This window comes from Andrena cerasifolii, chromosome 12 (genome assembly GCF_050908995.1).
Source record: "Andrena cerasifolii isolate SP2316 chromosome 12, iyAndCera1_principal, whole genome shotgun sequence".
NCBI lineage: Eukaryota > Metazoa > Arthropoda > Insecta > Hymenoptera > Andrenidae > Andrena > Andrena cerasifolii.
The window spans coordinates 10992902-11010766 of record NC_135129.1 but is presented as its reverse complement, the minus strand read 5'-3'; the positions used below and the strand labels follow the sequence as shown (position 1 = coordinate 11010766).

At 47.1% G+C, this 17865-nt stretch overlaps 1 protein-coding gene across 3 annotated transcripts in view; it reads right to left on the bottom strand.

Moving 5' to 3' along the window:
• Positions 1-1422: 1422 nt before the first annotated feature.
• Positions 1423-17865, bottom strand: part of LOC143375596 (membralin) — a 74669-nt gene continuing 58226 nt past the window's right edge. For all 3 annotated transcript variants that reach the window (XM_076824900.1, XM_076824898.1, XM_076824899.1), the window contains 3 exons: positions 11558-11657; positions 5466-5814; positions 1423-3824 (listed from right to left, as the gene is read on the bottom strand). In XM_076824900.1, the coding sequence (XP_076681015.1) occupies positions 3631-3824; positions 5466-5814; positions 11558-11657 (643 nt within the window). In that variant the 3' untranslated portion in view covers positions 1423-3630. The remainder of the gene's footprint in view (positions 3825-5465; positions 5815-11557; positions 11658-17865) is intronic.

Here is a 17865-nt window from a genome sequence, read left to right as displayed (position 1 = left end):
AGCACAATCTAAAATACTACCGCGCGAAAGGACAGAAATCCCGCCGTCTTATTCGCGCTGACTCGCCTCTAAAGAAGATTCACCGATTTCCAATTCCGTGCACGAAATCGAAGGACAGTATTCAACGACGTTCCATCCATTCCGCCCCCTGTATTCCCAGTGAAATTCACCGGGGCTGCCTCGAACGGAGGTTGCGTTTGTTGCCCCCTTAAAAGGAGCGAGGCAGCATCGAATCGCGGATCCGGTTCCTAATTATGTCGTAATGAAAATAAATCGTTACATTTGTACCAGCGTCGCGTCGCTTCGGACATTTTCGCAGATCGTTTCCCTCTTCCGTTCCAGCCTCTCCCCAGACGGTGAACAGCTTGCTACGCTGCTCGCACTCTTCGTGTTCCACGCCACCTGTTTGATTCCCTCTAAGGTACACCGCTATCTATTTGTCTATTTCGGCGTTTCTACGCCCCACATCCCTCCTGGCCTGGACCCGTGTCCTCGACAGAATTCAACCTTCGTCTTGTACCTGAAGGCTCAACCCCGCGCTGTCCCGCTTGAACAATCAATTCCAATTTCACGGGAATCTCTTTTAAATCTTGCACCTCCCGTGCTTCGTCCCAGACCTACGCCTGGCACTTTCGTGGACGGGGGCGAAACGACCGATCCAACAGTGTGAGACGCTTGCACCGATAACAATCGACAGATGCATTCTCGTTTCTGAGAAATGAATTTTGGGCAATTGAAAGGGAATTGTGGTACTGGGGCGAGATTGATGACGAAGTGTTTGACTTTGTAGCGACTTCGCTAGTATCTTCTTTGTTCCATTGATTTCGTCGTAAAGTATTGATCACTGTTGATACATGGATAGGTAACACTTTGCAGTGAAAAAAATGGGAATGCCAAAGAGCACGCGTTTCATCGCTGGTGTATCAAGCTGTAGAAGAAACTGAAGAAGTGGAACGCATTGTAAGGGAAGTGGACAAAAGTTACGAAAATCCTATCTGATGGAACTTTGCATTAGATCGTAAACAAATTTGCAAAAAAAAACATACAAAACGTGTGCAATTAATTTAAAAATTTGCAACTTCTTCGAAGTTGCATAAAAACTTGTTCCAAATTTCAGATGGATCGAATCCGCTAGTTTCTTTACAAAAACAATCCCAAATTTTCCTATGTTTTTAGATATAAAAAAAAATAGGATTTTCCCTTTAAAGACAAAGAATTCTGAAAGTGAGGACGGATCACAGCAACGAGAATTAAAGGACGAACGTTTCATTCTCAGTATAACTGCTTTCACTTACACTCATCTTACTGCCCTGTAGGTACAGTTACCTCTGCATTCGCCATACCAGACGCTAGAAATAAAGAACACAGCGCATGGCAAAGAATATTGAAACAGAAACAGACAGGGATACCACCACACCATGATTTGCAAGACCTTTCACGTTTATTTGTAATCTATCGGTAAGAGCAGCAATAGTATAATCGTAATAGTAATAATGTAATGCAGTATTATGTACAACCAAATAGAGACTCTTACGACGTAAGTAGTATAGGAAACACCTATTGATTTACACAGGCGGATATCTATTTGAATTCAAGAGACACTCAAGACAACCGTGGATCCTCGTTCCTTCGCGAACCCCTCAGAATCACTGTCATCAGTGTCATCCCTCCGCGAGAAAGGGAAACGGGGAAACCTACGCTCTGGTTGCCCGCTAATCGAACAGCCAAGTGGCCTTTCCATTTAACGCCGCCGACGCTCACGCTTCGCCGCGACTCGCCGTACAATTTCCATGTACACACCAATAGAAGAACGCTGTTAGTTAAGAATAAATATATTATGTGCAGCAAGTTTAACACGATTCTGTCACCAGCCGTACTCTACACTGCTGTCGCGTGGATTTCATCTCGCCCCGCCCACGGACGTATGGTACAATAAAAAGCATATTTTACAATCATCACGCGACCAAGCCTTCGAGGTTCTCACCGTCGCGACGCCCAACGACGCCGCTCCTAGTCCTTCTGATCCGTTAACTCGCGGAATTTCTTCGCGACACCGACGCGTCTGGCGAGTTAAATTGCCAGCTAAGCGACTTAATCAATTAAGCCCCGAGGATAACGCCGACGAACTTGCCGCGGGCGCCGCCGACGAATCGCTCGGCGAAAGTCTCGACGTTGTTTCTGTACAAACGGCAATTTCCATGCGAGCACTCGTCACGGCTGACGCTGCCTCGACTACTGGAAGTTGGACGCCCCTCGGAACGAATCTGAAGCTCGACCGACTGTTAATTTTGCAGGACTACCCTGGCACGTAATAAAAATTCATGAATGATAATTCAGTTGTGTACAGCACGGTGTTTCTAAAATAATCCACTCGATTGCCTCTGAAGTATGAACGTATATTAAAGAGCGCTCCGAATTCGAGGACACTTCAAAATCACACATGTTTCTACTTGGAAGCTGGATCGTTTCGTAATATAGTAATAATAAAACATGCACCCCCGACGTTTCAGTAACAGCGAAATCTGTGTCTCTGAATCGAGGAGGACGCGCAAAGAGCATGTTTCGATAAAATATATCACACGTTGCGAGCGAGTTCGTCCCCACAGGTTTCCCGGAAGAAGAATGTTGATTTTGAAATATTCTCGGGCGTCCTCGGGGCACTCTTAAAATTGAATATTCCTGGCAGACCTCCTCCGAGTGTCCTCGAAATCGGAGAACCGCTCTGTGCGTTGCAACCGAACCTCTGCCTCTCCTAAAATCCAGTGAAATCGAGCGTGGCATGTTCTCCCCGCGCGGTCCGCCGTTCAGCATGCCAAAGATTTGTCCGCGACAGACAGGGATCCCCTTCCGCGTGACGCGGGGGCGGGCAAACAACGAAAAAGAAGGAATATTCGCTGGAGGAGCTCCAACTTGTTGCGCCCGGGAACTGCAGCCTCGCTACTTCCGCGGTATCGATAAAATCTCGATGGGAACGAGCGAGTCGCATGGAATTCTGTTTAAAACACGCGAGCCTCAAGTAGCTCGGCGCGCGGCGCCATTAAAACGTAAAGCCCGTTCCTCGGGATCGAATCGGCAGAATTCATCGTTGCTTACGGCGATCAACAGCCTCGCCTCGGGTTAAAATGGGAACGAAAAATCGTTCCACCTGCCAAGCTCCATCATCCCCCAGCGATCCTCGGGAACACGATACCTAGCACGCGTTAATCTCTCGGCAGGGGTAGATTTCCTAACTATCTGGTCCCGTGCACGATGAAATCCAGCCACCAGTTATCCCGTTTCATCCCTACCGTTCCCGCAACGCCCCCACCCCCCCCTACCCTCTTTCTACTCGTTAAAACCTAACACCTGGCCACCTCGCGCCAAGCTACTCCGCTGACGAAGGATGAGCTTCTCCCCGTGTGATTCGATTTCCGTGCGTCGAGTCACGCTCCCGAACGCTCCGCTCGACCAGTGCTGACGGGCCGGGGCTGAACGACACTTCCTACAGACTCGATTGTCCGCGATCCTCGAGGCTCCCCAGCCACGAGACGCTCCCGCGGCCTCCGACGCGGCCGCGCTTGAAAACGACGTCCACCCCTTCCTCGTGGCTGTCCACTATGCAACTGGCATGGCTCGAGGCGCTCGGCGTCCCTACTTGTCCTGACAGGACGACGTTTTCTTCCTGGTCGCCTCCGCGGCCTCAATCACCTCGAAGCTCTCCGACGTGGAGGTGTCGGTGGACGATCCATTGTCCGCCGGCTCTGAGGGGGACGCACCGCTGACCGCCACCGCTGGCCTCGTTTCTGTGACCGCGTCCGTGCTCGTCGTCGTTGGACTCTCCGTTGCTAAGATTCAAAGCAACGATTCAAGATCTTCGACGCAGGGAGAAGAGCTCGGAGGAAGCAGCTGATTTTGGGAAGCGAACGGAGATGCGGTGGATGAATGATGATGCCGGTGGCGTTGGGGAGTGATGGACTGGTAGTACTCGATGGAGAGATGCGATAGGTTGTAATTGAAGTGGTTTGTTTAGCGTGCTTTGGGGTAAATCGATGAGAAAGCCGGTTCAGAGGGTACGTCTGACTTATGGCGGGTGTTTCCACTTGAAAGGGGAGTGCATACAGTGGGATAGAGGCAGTTGGTGGAGGAAGGGAGTACGCGAAATATGAAAATGCTTGCAACAGGGGTAATTACACGGAACAGTGAGCATTGATGAAAATCTCGAAGGGGTGAGGATGAATATTCGACTACAAAGTGTCTTTTATGAAAATTAATACGAGGCAACTGGAAATAGAATATGATGTTCATCCGATTTAGCGCAATATAAAGTTTCGTGCCGGGCCCGATACATTGTAATTCTCTTGAGAAAAGGTGCAACGGAAAAGTGAGCATTCAAACGGGTTTAATATTCAGGGGAGCTGAATTAAAATACAAACGCGAAGCGTGATGGGAACGGTGGTCGAAAGATGCGACGAGCCAAACAGAGAAGAGATGTTTGTGCTTTATGAACTTAGCGATTGATGCTCGTATCTATCGTCTGTTTGCATTTAGATCACGGTTTTGGAGTCGCGGTAACCAAATATCGGGCGGAGGCACCGTTTCGAATGACAATCATTCTGAATGGGAGGCAACCGCCACTCTAAACAATTCCCCTGGCCTCTTCGATGTATCGGTTTCAGTCGTTAAAGGGGCCAACGATTGCTCAGATCGCCGAAAGCAAACGGCTGTTAGAATTAAAAGCGAGGAAAATAATCGGTGCCATTTCGCCAGTGCCGCGAATCGAAACGCGACTCAACGGTATCGTATGACAAACAATGCAACCGCGTTAGAATGACGAGTGTTAGCGACACAAGATCTACAAAGTCCACGCTCGACATTGCAAAATGATTCTGACCGTGTGGAGCCTTTTTTTTTCTCTCTCCCTGTACTGGAAATTGAGTTAAACGCGTGAACGATACAGGTAAGCTTTGATTTTTTAATGCAGTGATCAATTATTGGGAAGATTACGCTTCGCAGGTTTTGCGTGGTTATTGGTGTCGTTATTAATGCATTGGTACACACAGAATGGTCAGTTACAAAAATTCTGTAACTAGAAAATTAATATTGCTGCAGGATGGAAAATAAAGAAATTAAACGTTCAACGGAAGGATAGGAGTGCTTAATTATTACACCAATCAGCTGTCAAAAAAATAGGAACGAAATATGTGCGAGTGTCAGCAGGTATTGGAAGATATTATGCAAGCACAAGGACAAAAGTATGTAATATGTATATAGGCATTCACAGTGAGTGCAAGAGCTGGTGAAACATCTGAAATCCAACAAATACTAAATCATAATTTCTTTCGCAAACTTTCCCTAGCTTGCTCCGAACAACAGCGAGCTCTCCTTGCGCGTAAACAAAAGCTGCACGTTCAGAAATACCACGAAAAGCTCTACCGACGATTTCAAACTAAGCTCTTCGATTAAAGCAGAAATCCAAGACCACGTACCTTCGTTGCTTTGTTCCTGACTCGCCTGGGACGGTTCTGTTGTCTCAGCAGCTTGTTCCGTGACCTGAACCACGGGATCGGGCGTTTCAGTTTCAGCCTGCGCTGGACTCGGCAACGATGCTTCCTCTCCCGTCGACTCGGTAATCGTGGCAGTATCTGGTTCACGTGCCGGCTGTGACTCGGGCGATGGTTCAGGGCTGGTGAGCGCTGTGTTCGGCCTGAACGAGCGCTCCGGCGAGGGTTCAGCCATGCCGGGGTGTGGATTATTGCGAAACAGAAGGTGCTGCAACTGCGCCTGCCGCAGGATCACAGGCAGCTCGTAATGGTGGAAGAAGTAGAGCATCGAGTGCTGGAATCACAAAGCAAAGCCATTCATCAATCACTCGTAATCCCCGCTCACTCTTATTATATCCTAATACATCGAAAGTCTTATTGGCTACTTGAATATCCTGTTTCAGTGTTTCCCAACCTTTTTTCAGTCGCGACCCCCTTTTATAATATTCAAATAACCGGCGATCCCCCTCCTAGCCGCATAAGGTAAGGTAAATTTAATAAGGGAAAGGAAACACATTAAAAATAGGTATTTCAGAATATAATTCTAACTTAATAATATTTAAGTATTTTAATACATATAATAAATATCGTTAAGTATATATGATAATATTTAATTATCTTAGTACATATATTAAATATATTTAATCGTATTTAATTATCCTAATACATATATTAAATATATTTAAGTATATTTAATATATTCAATTATCTTATTTAGTGTTATGGTTGTGCTTGCATCTGGGTAACCAGCTTGATTTTTTTCATAAATGAAAAATCAGTGTTACATCATTGACAGAATATGGCAACGTAAGCATATTAAAATAAATAAGTGCTAAGAATCGTCAAAACAAAATAACCGCGGCGTCCCCCCAAAAAACACTTCGCGATCCCATCGGAGTTTGGATTAGATTTTTAAAAAAGGGTATTCAGGTGTAAAAATCTGGATCGTAATTAAATATTGCTGGGAACAGATATTGTAACCGTATCCGAAACTAAATAGATTTGGTTCGTAATGCTGTATAAGAACAGAAGCGATCGTGTTATTCTTACACGCTGACAAGTCGTAAGCTGTAAATCATTTTGGAATGTCAGAATTTGGGAGGAGAGTTACGATCCTTGATGGGATGCATGAGATTTTGCTAATTACTCTATTGCTAAGAGAAACAGCGTTCGTCTGCCACTGATCAAACACTTTATTTTATTAGAATTGCAGTTGGTTTGGGAATTATCAGGAGCCGGTGCCGCCGCCGTAGAAGTTGCCACGCAGATCACAAGCACGATGTACACACAAGCCCCGTGGATATCGCTTGTTTCTGCAAGGTGGCGCGGTTGTGTGCGAGTCGCTCGTGGCCAGCAAATTTATATGGAAATTCGCCAAATTTGTTCTATACCGTTTCTCTCGTTCTCTTCGCACCCTTCAAAACCCCATCGTCAATTCCTCTCTCTTTCACCCTCTTCGCGTCGCCCCCGAACACGCTACCGATCGCAATACCCTTATTCACCGTGGTTGCAGCCATTCCGCGCGTGCATATGGGGTATGAATAATTCCGCGTCGCCGCCAGAGGAGTAAAGAAACGTCTATAATCATCGAGACCAGGAGAAACTCTGTAATCGATGGGCCTTGAAGAAAATTCCCGAGTTCAACGGGGTCCTGAAATCTCTACTGCGAACCTTCGATCGTCCCGAAAAATTTTACCGGTCCCAGAAGCATCGACGAGCCTTTTATGAAATACCCAGAAAAGCTCGTGCGCTCTAGCGCTTCTAATTCTCCTTCATTCCTCTCCCCGATACTTTACCATCCCGAAACGATTCTGAAACGCGCGACACACCCTCGACGACTGACCCTAAACGAGCCCCACCCCAGCCAGCGTCGTCCTCGCGGAGGAATCATCCAGCGATCAATCGTCGATCCGAAGCGTTGCGTAAAAACGACATTTCCCTGGGTGCGCTCCGTCCCACGCTGTTCGGCCCCCTAAAAATTTCTTCCCTCGCCGCGGGTACCGATCGATCGGCGCCGCGCTCGGAGCGACACAGAGATCCGACATCCCGCGTTCCTCCCCGGACAGAGGAGTCCGGCTCGAAGAAGACAGAAAAGAAACAAAGAGAATCCTGGTGGGGGGGGAGGGCAACGTCAAAATAAAACGCGCAGAGCCCGATAGCTCGAAAGAGACGAGGAGAACCGCGGCGGAACGGAAAGGAGAGGCTAAATATGGAAAACAGGTATCTCGAGACCGGGCAGCTGTCGTCGACATGGAGGAAATGGTATCCACAGTGATTCGTCCGGGGTATAACGGAACGAATCTGCATCGTTTTCAGAAAAAGAACACCGCCTCGCGGAGACGGCGTGGAAACAGGCACGGGAAGAGCTGGATGGCAGCATCGCGCTCCAGACGCGAGGGGGAGGGTGGCAGGGAAAAAGGAAGACAGTGGGGAGGGGGATTGGGTTAAAACGATGGCCAGGGTGGAGCTGGTTACCGAGCAAATCCGATTTTCGTTTGCTGGATAATCAACGACGATGACATCGATATCGGCTGGGCATATAATCACGCCGCGGGGCTAATCGCCTCAACTCTGACCTATGCTGCAAAAGGATCTCGACCAAACAGCGAGAGAGACAGAGAGAGAGAGGGGGGGGGAGGAGATGGCAGGAATCAAAACGATCCGATTTACCGAGTCGTGTCTTGTTGCCCTGCGGGTTTTCGAATTTTCCCGCGGCCGGCTCTGTTCGTAAACTCGTTCCCGCGAATTAATTGTCGATCGTCGGCTGCCCGGCCAGCTGCAGGCCGCGATCGTAACGAGCCGCGCTTAACTAACGGGCAGATGATAATCGTAACTGGGCCAGGCGGCGGGTAACTTCGTTTCCCAGCCGGGCGATATCGTCGAATTTCGCGAGCCCCGGATTGGATCGGCCTGGTTTTTCTGTTATTCAATAGAAACGAGGTGGGCGGGGGGATGGTGCGTTGATTATTTTTCCGCGGGATCGATCTTTTCGCGAGTAACCCGGAGATGTCGAGGCGCGAACCTAAAGCTGCGAATCCACGATGAGATTTTACGCGAGACAGAAATCTCAGCAGCAACTAAATGTAAATAACGGAAATAGTCGCGGGAGATGAGATTTTTGAAAATATATCGCGCAACTCGTCTCGCGAGAGTCTAATTTCGTGAAATTAATGAGAAAATAATTACAAAAATAATAAAATAACGAAATAATTGTCTCGTGGGATTAAGGTCTCGTGCGAGACACGATATTTCTGTTCCGTCGTCGACTTGAACCTTAAGGGTTGATTTAGAGGGAAGATTTTATCGACTTTTCATGTGGAACGCGATGTAGAAAGCACTTTGTTTAGGGCTGAAATCTCAGTGGATGGAATTGAACTTCATTGAAAGATCGGAGTCGGATGTAACGTCAATATTAATTGTCCCGTGGCCGCGTATTGTTCAAACACCAACACCGGTGTATTTCCGCGCGGGTTATGGAAGACGTCCCATCAGAGTTCGTCGCCCGTCTGCGTGGACGCGAAATGCTCCCGCTGCGCTTCGGAATCACCGACACGGCGCGTTCCCTGATTACATACTTTTAACACGCGTCGGCGTCATAAAGCGGCGCGTACAGCCAGTCCGATCTGTTATTCGTGCGTATCTTTTATCGGCTAATTAGCCGTTCCATTACACCTTAATGGTATTCAATTTTTCCACCGGATATATACACAGCGCACATCGAGCGCGATTATTAACGCAACGGCTGCCTATTGTAATGCCATTATAATAATAACTGTTAATACGCGCGTCGCGGTGATCTAATTATGATTCATTGGATTATCAAAGTACGCTACCGAATCAGATTATCCGGCGTATTATTGGCGCGCGGAAAAATTTATTTTCGCATGCGGAATTCCTACCGCGAGCCCGCCAGGACGTTGCAAAAGTACCCAGCAACTGCAACGCTCGTCAGCCCGTCATTTCACGTTTACAGTGACTCCAAAGTTTGTCCACGAAGCACCATTGCGGTCACGTATCCAGATTATGTCGATAATTTTAGTGTTTATGCGTGTAAAAACTGGGAAAAGTAGACGGCGATTGGGTATAGGAACTTGTAAAGTGACGCTGATACAAGCACGGAAGTAACGCAGCGGTTTTCAAAATTATTTCTCGTTTATAATACGCGGATAGTATAGAAAAAAAAATTATAAAGAATTGCAAGCAAAGAGAGGCGATCTAAAATGCATATAGTACCTTTCCAGTGACATTTCACCTAACCGAAGAATTTCTAATGCCAATTTTTATACGACACGAAATTATCGCCCCCTCGATGGGAGATAAGAGAAAGTCCGATCGTTATTGACGTTATTGTAGTAAAAGATGTCTGGAAACGGATTTTACACAACAAAACTGCAATCGAATGGTATTTATGGCCGCTCATTGAAACCCCCGGCCCCGACGTTGAATTATTCTCGTCGATTGAACTGTCAGGTGCATTGTCCTGGTTGCGTTTACGTAACTTAAGTTTGAGCGATGGCGCGGGACCAGGCTGCAAAGCAACGGCTGCAGCCTGCTCTTCATTCGCCATCGTCACTGTCAATAGCAGGACCTTCGGCAGTAGCCAACCATGGCTCATGTAAAATATATCCTCCTTTCGTCTCGCCCCCTCGAGTATCGAAATTCGCTGTCGGAAAGCTAATTACGAGGCAGCCTGAAAAAAGTGTCTCCAAGCTTGTGAAGCTACACGTGACACAGTGGGAAATCGGTGGAAGCTTTGTAAACTTTCGAAACTTCATAAACTTTAAACTCGACTTTCTCTCCCGCCCTCCAAACTACCCTCAAAATCTGACTCGAGGAGTAGGGATACTCAAAGGGTTCATAATTAATGAGACACCTTGAGCATCACGGAGAAAATAATGCCTTCGAAGATAAAATCGTTGACTTAAATGGTTCACCCTTGCGGGGCTCAGGGGTTGAACACTGGATCCCTCGGAAATCAGAATGATCTACAAATAAATCTACACGCTGCGTGACTCCGCGTTCCATCAATTTAACTCGACTTGTTGGAAGCGGGTCGGGGCTCGGGAAAACATATTTTCACGGCACCAAGAGGAACACATCCGACGCCGAGCAATTTGAAAGACAAACACATTTGCCGAGCGGGGGGCCTCTTGAGAAATTCCTCGCGATCGATGTCAGGGAGTGATCGATCCAGCAGGCCGCGGCCGACGGGATAAAATACTCGCGGTGACATAATTTCGAAGCGTGTACGGCGGGTTGTTTGAGGAGAGCTGCGCGATACGCGCTGATGGCCAGCTCAGCCGACTACCCCCGCCCATCCCCATATTTATCCTCCGCTCGAGCGTTCTCAAGTAGGTCGCAAAGTATTCCCTGATTAATGCCCGTTTTCAGCGCGAACGGAACAACTGTTCTCGCGCAAACTTTCCTATCCCCGTAGGAGCTGCTTACACCGGCGACAATTATCCCGCCATCCGCGACGCTCCGCTGCCCCGCCCGCCTTAATCCCCAAACATTTCACCCAAGTACGCGTTGGCCAACGACCAAGCCCCCTCCGCCAGCGCGAAATATCCGAGCATTATTCTCCGCGTGTAAAAACGACGCTCTGCTCCGTCGTTAAACAAGACGCTTCCCCGACTATTTACCCTGCGCGCTGCTCCCGCGATAATATAGTTACGCTCGGATGCTCGCGATATATTCTCGCTGGGCCTGCAAAGTGGCCGGGAATTTTGGCGATATCGGTACAGGGGTAAGTTCTTTAGACTTGATGGGGTTGGAAATTTAGTGCGTCGAGGGGTAAAAGAATTGTTGGAGGACGGTTCAGGAGGGGTTCAAAAGGGTTGGGAGGTAGATAGTGTTTGAAGAAGGGAGTATCGGGTGTTTGAGGGATAGTTAAAAGTATTTCGTGGAGGAGTTGGTGGAATTTTGATAAAGCAGGTTTGTAGCGGCGACTAAATCGACTGTCAATGGGATCTAGGGTTGAAAGTACATAGTTTGCTGGAGACTATTGGTAGATTGAAAGATACGTAGAGGGAGCTTACCTGTATGAAGAGCCAGGATGTGATGAGCGCCAGACTGCTGTACTGCCCGTTAAATCGGTAATGGTAAGCGTAGAAGGAAAAGTGATACAGATAGAAGAACCTGAAACAAGAAAGAAAATGCTCCCTCGAATCACATAATCCGTAATTCTTTCTGCTTGTAGCGGGGCAGAAGTTACTCAACGGATTACATAACTCCCCGATATTTACGCTATATTGGAGGCCGTGCAACAACATGGACGCTCTATCGATCGCATCGTATCGGATTCCCGCCTATTGAAATATCGAGGCTGACGCGTTACGTGGCACGGTATTAGTGTGACTGAAAAATTATACTCGTGATTTTTCGCGGTTTCGCAGGGCGCAGCTCTTAAATCATGCAAAATAACTCGCTGATTGATAACTGGCCGAAAGCTCGAAAGTATAAGTGACGCAGAAACAGAAACCTAAACCATCGAATAATAGTTACCACTAAGTAAATCGGATAGATGCTTAAGGTGATTTTGGAAATGGCGCTGTGCAACTGAATTTGGAAAAAGATTGGAGCTTATTTAATGCTCTGATTTGGAGGGGAACACCCAAAACAACCTACTCGAATTGTTGAAAATAATTTATGTTGCTGACATCTGCAAGGCCATAACAATATATCAGTGCAACGAATCTCAGTTACACTGAACCCAGGGTTTTAATTTATCACAGAGCAGAGGGAGATGATAATTCATTCACAAGTGTGTGCAAGAAAAGAAAAGTTATAATGGCGCTTTCAAATCTCCTGTTTGTTCCAGTTTGCTGGTATGCCGGCGAGTCGTTAAAAATACCTGGCTGCCCACTGCATTTACGGAATAGTTCCTGAAACCAATGGAAACTTTCCGATCTCGCGTCTCGCAGCATCGCGAGACTTCCTCCCATCGGCGGCAAGAATTAATCCACGGCCGCTTTATGGCGAATAAAACGCGGCAACACTTTATCTCTTAATCTCCTTCTAATTTAATCACCTGTCCACGGTGGCTTGCACCGCCTTGTTCAATGAATAAAGATTTTCGTAATCGTCGCTGCGAGCTGTTAAGAGATCCCTAATTTCTTTGCACCCCACAATTCCGACCCATAAACAGAAACGAAATGTATTTGTTAAACAGATTCGTTCACTGAATCGACCCTCAACCAACAACTGGAACTCCAAAGAAGACACACTGTGAGTATTTGAAAAAATATCACATCAGAAAATTTACAGATTGTCAATCCCCAAAATGACAGATCTGCTTAGAACGCAATATCAAAAACTGAGTAAAATAAAAGAATAGCAAACGCTCGGATTCTAGCTCCTATTTTTCATATTCACCATTCGATCGATGTTCCTATGAAACAATTGAGACGGATGTATGAAGAAATGACAAAACCGCAGCCTCGAACCGTGAAACTTGAGAAAAAAATGGAAGAAAGGCTGTGCACTCGCTTCGCTCGCCTCGGGATTCGGCGTTCCACTCAATGAACATAAAAAAGTCGTAAGATGACTTTTTTTACTTTCAGCCTCATCTTATGGGGACCCTCGAGGTGATAAGGGAGAGGTTGTAATCAAGTGATTTTTACGAGTAGCTGTTACGGGGTTGCCAATATTTGCGGATCAGGGCGGAGTTCAGACTGCAACACCACCCCCTCGAGCGAGGAAAGGGCGGCCGGGGGGGGGAGGGGGTGCCCGGCGAGGGGCGAAATGGGTAACGGTGTATCCCCTCGATAAGCAAGGTGACTAATTTTCCCAAAGTATACGGCGAAACTTTCTTTCATTTAACTTGCTTGTGGCGCGGGGACACGGGCAACAGATTCTCTATTAAATCCGGCGGAAGAGGCACTCGCATCCACGGGGCGAATTTTCACCGCGGAATCTTCATTAACCCTCTCTTGCATAATGCTTATAATTTATTCCCCACCAAGTAACGCGGTGAAATATTGCGGTGCATGTTTATTACATGTTCCAACGATTATCGCTGCGCCTTCGGCGCGTGTGGTAATGAAAACTTTATGATGAATTTCATTCCGAAGTAACTGATTTTACATATTAAACGTAAGCGTGCTGTATAATTATATTTGACGTTCCGTATGAATATTAAACGTATTCATTTTAAGCGGGGGCTATTATTAATCCCGTGGCCCGCAATATGCTAGGGGAACGGCCAATGCAGGGCGAAAATCCTCGATGTGGGAGGTAATTGGCCCCATTAACGGGCACGTAAGATAGCGACCATGTGAGCGCGCGTGTTCCAAACGTACCGCGAGAGAAATTCACGCGGCTTATCAAGTTTTCAATAGCTTCGACAGTTCGGGATTTATTTCTGGGAAAGAAACGAGTTTCTACAGCTGTGCGACAGCTTTGCGATATTCAATGACTGACTCAAAAAATGTGTATCTCAATTGTAAAACCTGTCTGCCTCCGTGTGATTGAATAACCTCGCGATTCCATGTTAGCAAATGAATCAATATCCGTGACCATTTGTATATACAAACAATGAAAAACAACGTTCGGTGTATTCACCGACAGCTCCCATTTTTCCACGAAGGGTGATCCACAATCAAACGCATCAAGGGGAAACGGTTGAAAATTGAAATTCAGAATGTTTTAACCAGTAATTTATTCATGCCTCGGTGTACAATCAAATTCATCAACCAGGATTGTGATATTAATATTCAATGATTGTATCGCGATATTAAATATGAGAGAAAAGTATTAAACAGCTTGATCCCGAAGAAATCTATGGGTGCTAATAATTCTCCTTATCCACTGTATGCTGTTGTAATTCAAATCAACTATTCGTCGTAACGATAGCTTCAATATTATTGGTATCGCTGAAAAAGAAAGTTTCTTTCCGCTGGCGATAAATAAAAGCCGGTGGAGGCTGGGAATACGCTCACAATCGCCGCTTGAATCGCAACGACGTTCATTCCCCATGAACGATTCCACCCTGATACGCGCAACACGCCCGAAATCTTACACGGCGCGAATTTATGTACGAGGAGAAACGGCCCAAAAGCGTTCTGCATTACGTTTTACGACGCTGTCGGTCGTAAAATGCAGTTTAGGCGTCCGGTCTATTCCGTTTTCGGTGTAGTATACGAGTTACCCTAGCATCTAGTAGATCGGAACGAGCTTTGATCAGACCAAAGATAGTTTAGCCAACTTCCCTGTAATAAATCTATCCTTTACAACTTCTCGCCCGCGTAAAAGAAACACGTCCCATCAACACTCATCGCACCCTACCAGGCGGGGATTAAACAATATAAACGTCAACATACAGTAGGAGAAATATTTATTCCCTCGCTCGAATAAACACTATCATCCATACCTATCTTATTATTAGTACTGGGCAAATATTATTGCAAAAAAGGGGGGCTCACTATCTTGGCCAAATTATATTGCTCTGATAATTCTGCGTGGTACGTAAATTCGAGACTGATGCAATAGATATTTGTAGAATTATGTATCCTTACGGTACAGAAATCCGATACACAAAAAAAAAATACGCTTTTCCACTCGGCTTGTGTTTTGAAACACGATCAAATTTTACGACTGCCGTGGTTCAAATTTGAAATCAGCATTTTTTACCTAAAAAAATGTGTATCATATAGCGATCGTATTACTGGCGCAGAATATTTTTAATTTCGTATTTCGAGGTGCCAGGTGTGTGAAACCTGAGCAGGTAATTTTTATATTTTTTTCGAGGAAACACATAATGAACACAGCGCGGTCCACTGAAATCGCGTAGATATAAAAAGATATAAAAAGGAAAGGCTGGAAATTACGAATGGAGTGTGGCAGCTAGTAGAAGCGGTCGCGCTGTGGTCAGACGCGGAAGAGTTCGAAGCAGCGGGCGATAAATTCAGCGTTTGCATAACAGGATAATTCGATTTTAACGTAAGCGCGGAAAAAAGGTGACGGGAAGGCATAAAGATAGGGGGATAGAGCCGGGGCGGGAAGAAGGATGAGAAAGAATGCACGTTCAAAATCCCGAGTTACGTATTCCGCAGACATAGCCTCTAAAGTGTCCCACGCTCAGGGAACCGCAACCATCCGACGACGATTCATAGGTCTTTCCCGAGAATGGAAAAGGTAAAGAAGGGACCGGGAGACTCTCCAAACGCATTCTGAATTCACTGAATAGCGCTGCCCCCTCCTCTCGATTCGCCACGGATACTTTCGGACTTCGAGCAAGATTTTTACAAGTTTCAAACTTCTGCTGCCTCCCTGGAAACGTTCCGCGAGGCAAACGTAACCGATCCGGGCTCGATTACAGGATAATGGCAAGCCGATTGCTTGGCAATCGATTAGCTTTGTTGGGCACGGGAGGATATTATAATGGATCAGTGTTTCAGGGGAAATTAAGCGCGACGTAGTGCTTGAGTAGATTTTATGTTAATCTTGGAATCAAGTGCAGGCGCTGTCAAGAGGAGAAGTCGTATTAGCAGCTGCTAGTCATTTTTTGCAAGGATAAATGGCGAGGGAATCGTAGCAAAGGTAGAGGACCTAATTTGTAATTTGCAGTTCATCGTTCCCCTGTTGGGCAGATTTACGATGCAATATAGGGGTCCTTGTGCACACCAGATCACAGGAAATGGATTCGCCAGGGGATACTTTGTCTTTCGTCCGCCTCCTTCGAGGACAGCATTCAATTCGTACGTAGTTTATAAAATACAGGCAGATATGTATCGCGCCTTATTCTCGTTGAAAATTATACAATAATTGCATGAAAAATTCGAGAACCAAACACCTACGACATTCCCAAGAAGTTTAATATAATTTGTAGGCTGTGCAATAAATTCTACGCAACGCGCAAGTGGAAGTATTTGCGGGAAGAATCCACAGAACAGTAACATAGAATTCTCCTCAACAGATCATTTAAATAAAGATACCAAACACTGCTCCGAAACCTAGCAAGGTACCCACGAAAATTCTCTGCTCGGAGGGGTGGATTCTCCCGAAAGACTAATCAATTCCGGCACAATCCAAGGCGCAAGGAGCGAACGAACTTCCAGATAAACAGAAGCTGGAAGTTGCGCAACGTGGGACAGTTAAAAGGACCGGCAGTTCCACCCGCAGAGCCGATACATCCGAAAGTACACTCCCATTCCTTCCCCACCGTGGCCTCCCTCCCGGACCCCGGTATATTACCAGAAAATGGTCCACTTAGTAGGAGCGAAGGAAAGGAGAAAAAAAAAGAAGCCAAGGGAGAAGGAAAACAGAGAGAAGGTGGATATCCAGCGGCGGTGTGCCCGATACAGGAAAGAGGATCGCATTAGGTGGACGCAAGGGCCGCGAGAAGAGGCGGAAGAGGAATAAGGGAGCCGAAGGAGGACGACGGAAGAAGGTGTACGGAGGAGCAAAGAAGAGGGGCGACAGGGAGGGCCGGAGGGGGGCTGTAGCCGTCTCCATAACTGTACGGTCCACTCGACTAACGTAAGTATATTGTCAATCAATCCACGGTATAAAAGCAATCTGAGGTTCGGTCGACGGGGTGGCGGGATCCCGTGGGGCGTGGACGGGCCAAGACCGAGCCAAGGATCCGAGGAACAGAGAAAGGAGAGTGGTTCCAGGGAGAAGGGGCACCGGACGAACAGGGTAGGAGAGTGCAAACAATCCTCTTCTCGCTCCATCCGTCGCCGGGGGAGCAAGACAGGGGAGGCTGATAGAAAAGGAGAAGTCCTTTACTCCGGCCACTCCAAGGGCCCCCTGGCCAACAAGTAGGATGAAACGAAACTCCTGCCTGGTCTACCTATACCTCCTCCGCCCCGGCCAGGACACGCGCGTACGTGTGCAACCGGGGGAGAGGAGGGGTGGTCACACACGCGCGAGGATGTGATATCGCCTATATAACTACAGGGGGACGCAGCGTGACCGAACGGATATGGCCGATGCCGGGGATATATCTGGAAACGTCGCTGGAGGACCGGGGTGTCCTCGAGGTGGTGACGTGTCCTGTTCACAGGGTGGCCCGAGTGCTGGGAAAATATATCGGCGCGACCGGGTCGAGCGAGACAACGACGACGGCCAGAGAATCCTGCCAGCGGACTGATGGACGCCCTTCAAAAATCTCTCCCGCGCGGAACGTTTACGGGGAATCGGGTCGAATCGAATGAACTTTACACCGCTAAAGTAAAGGAAACGGTGGCTGGAAATCGTCGTTTAAGTCTGAGAGAGATAGCCACCGAAATTCCTGTGTCTCGCGAATCAATTCGTACCATTTTAAACGATTGTTTCGGCATGAAACGCGTTGCCGCTCGACTAGTGCCGAAAGGCCTGAATTTTCTGCAAAAACTCAATCGCG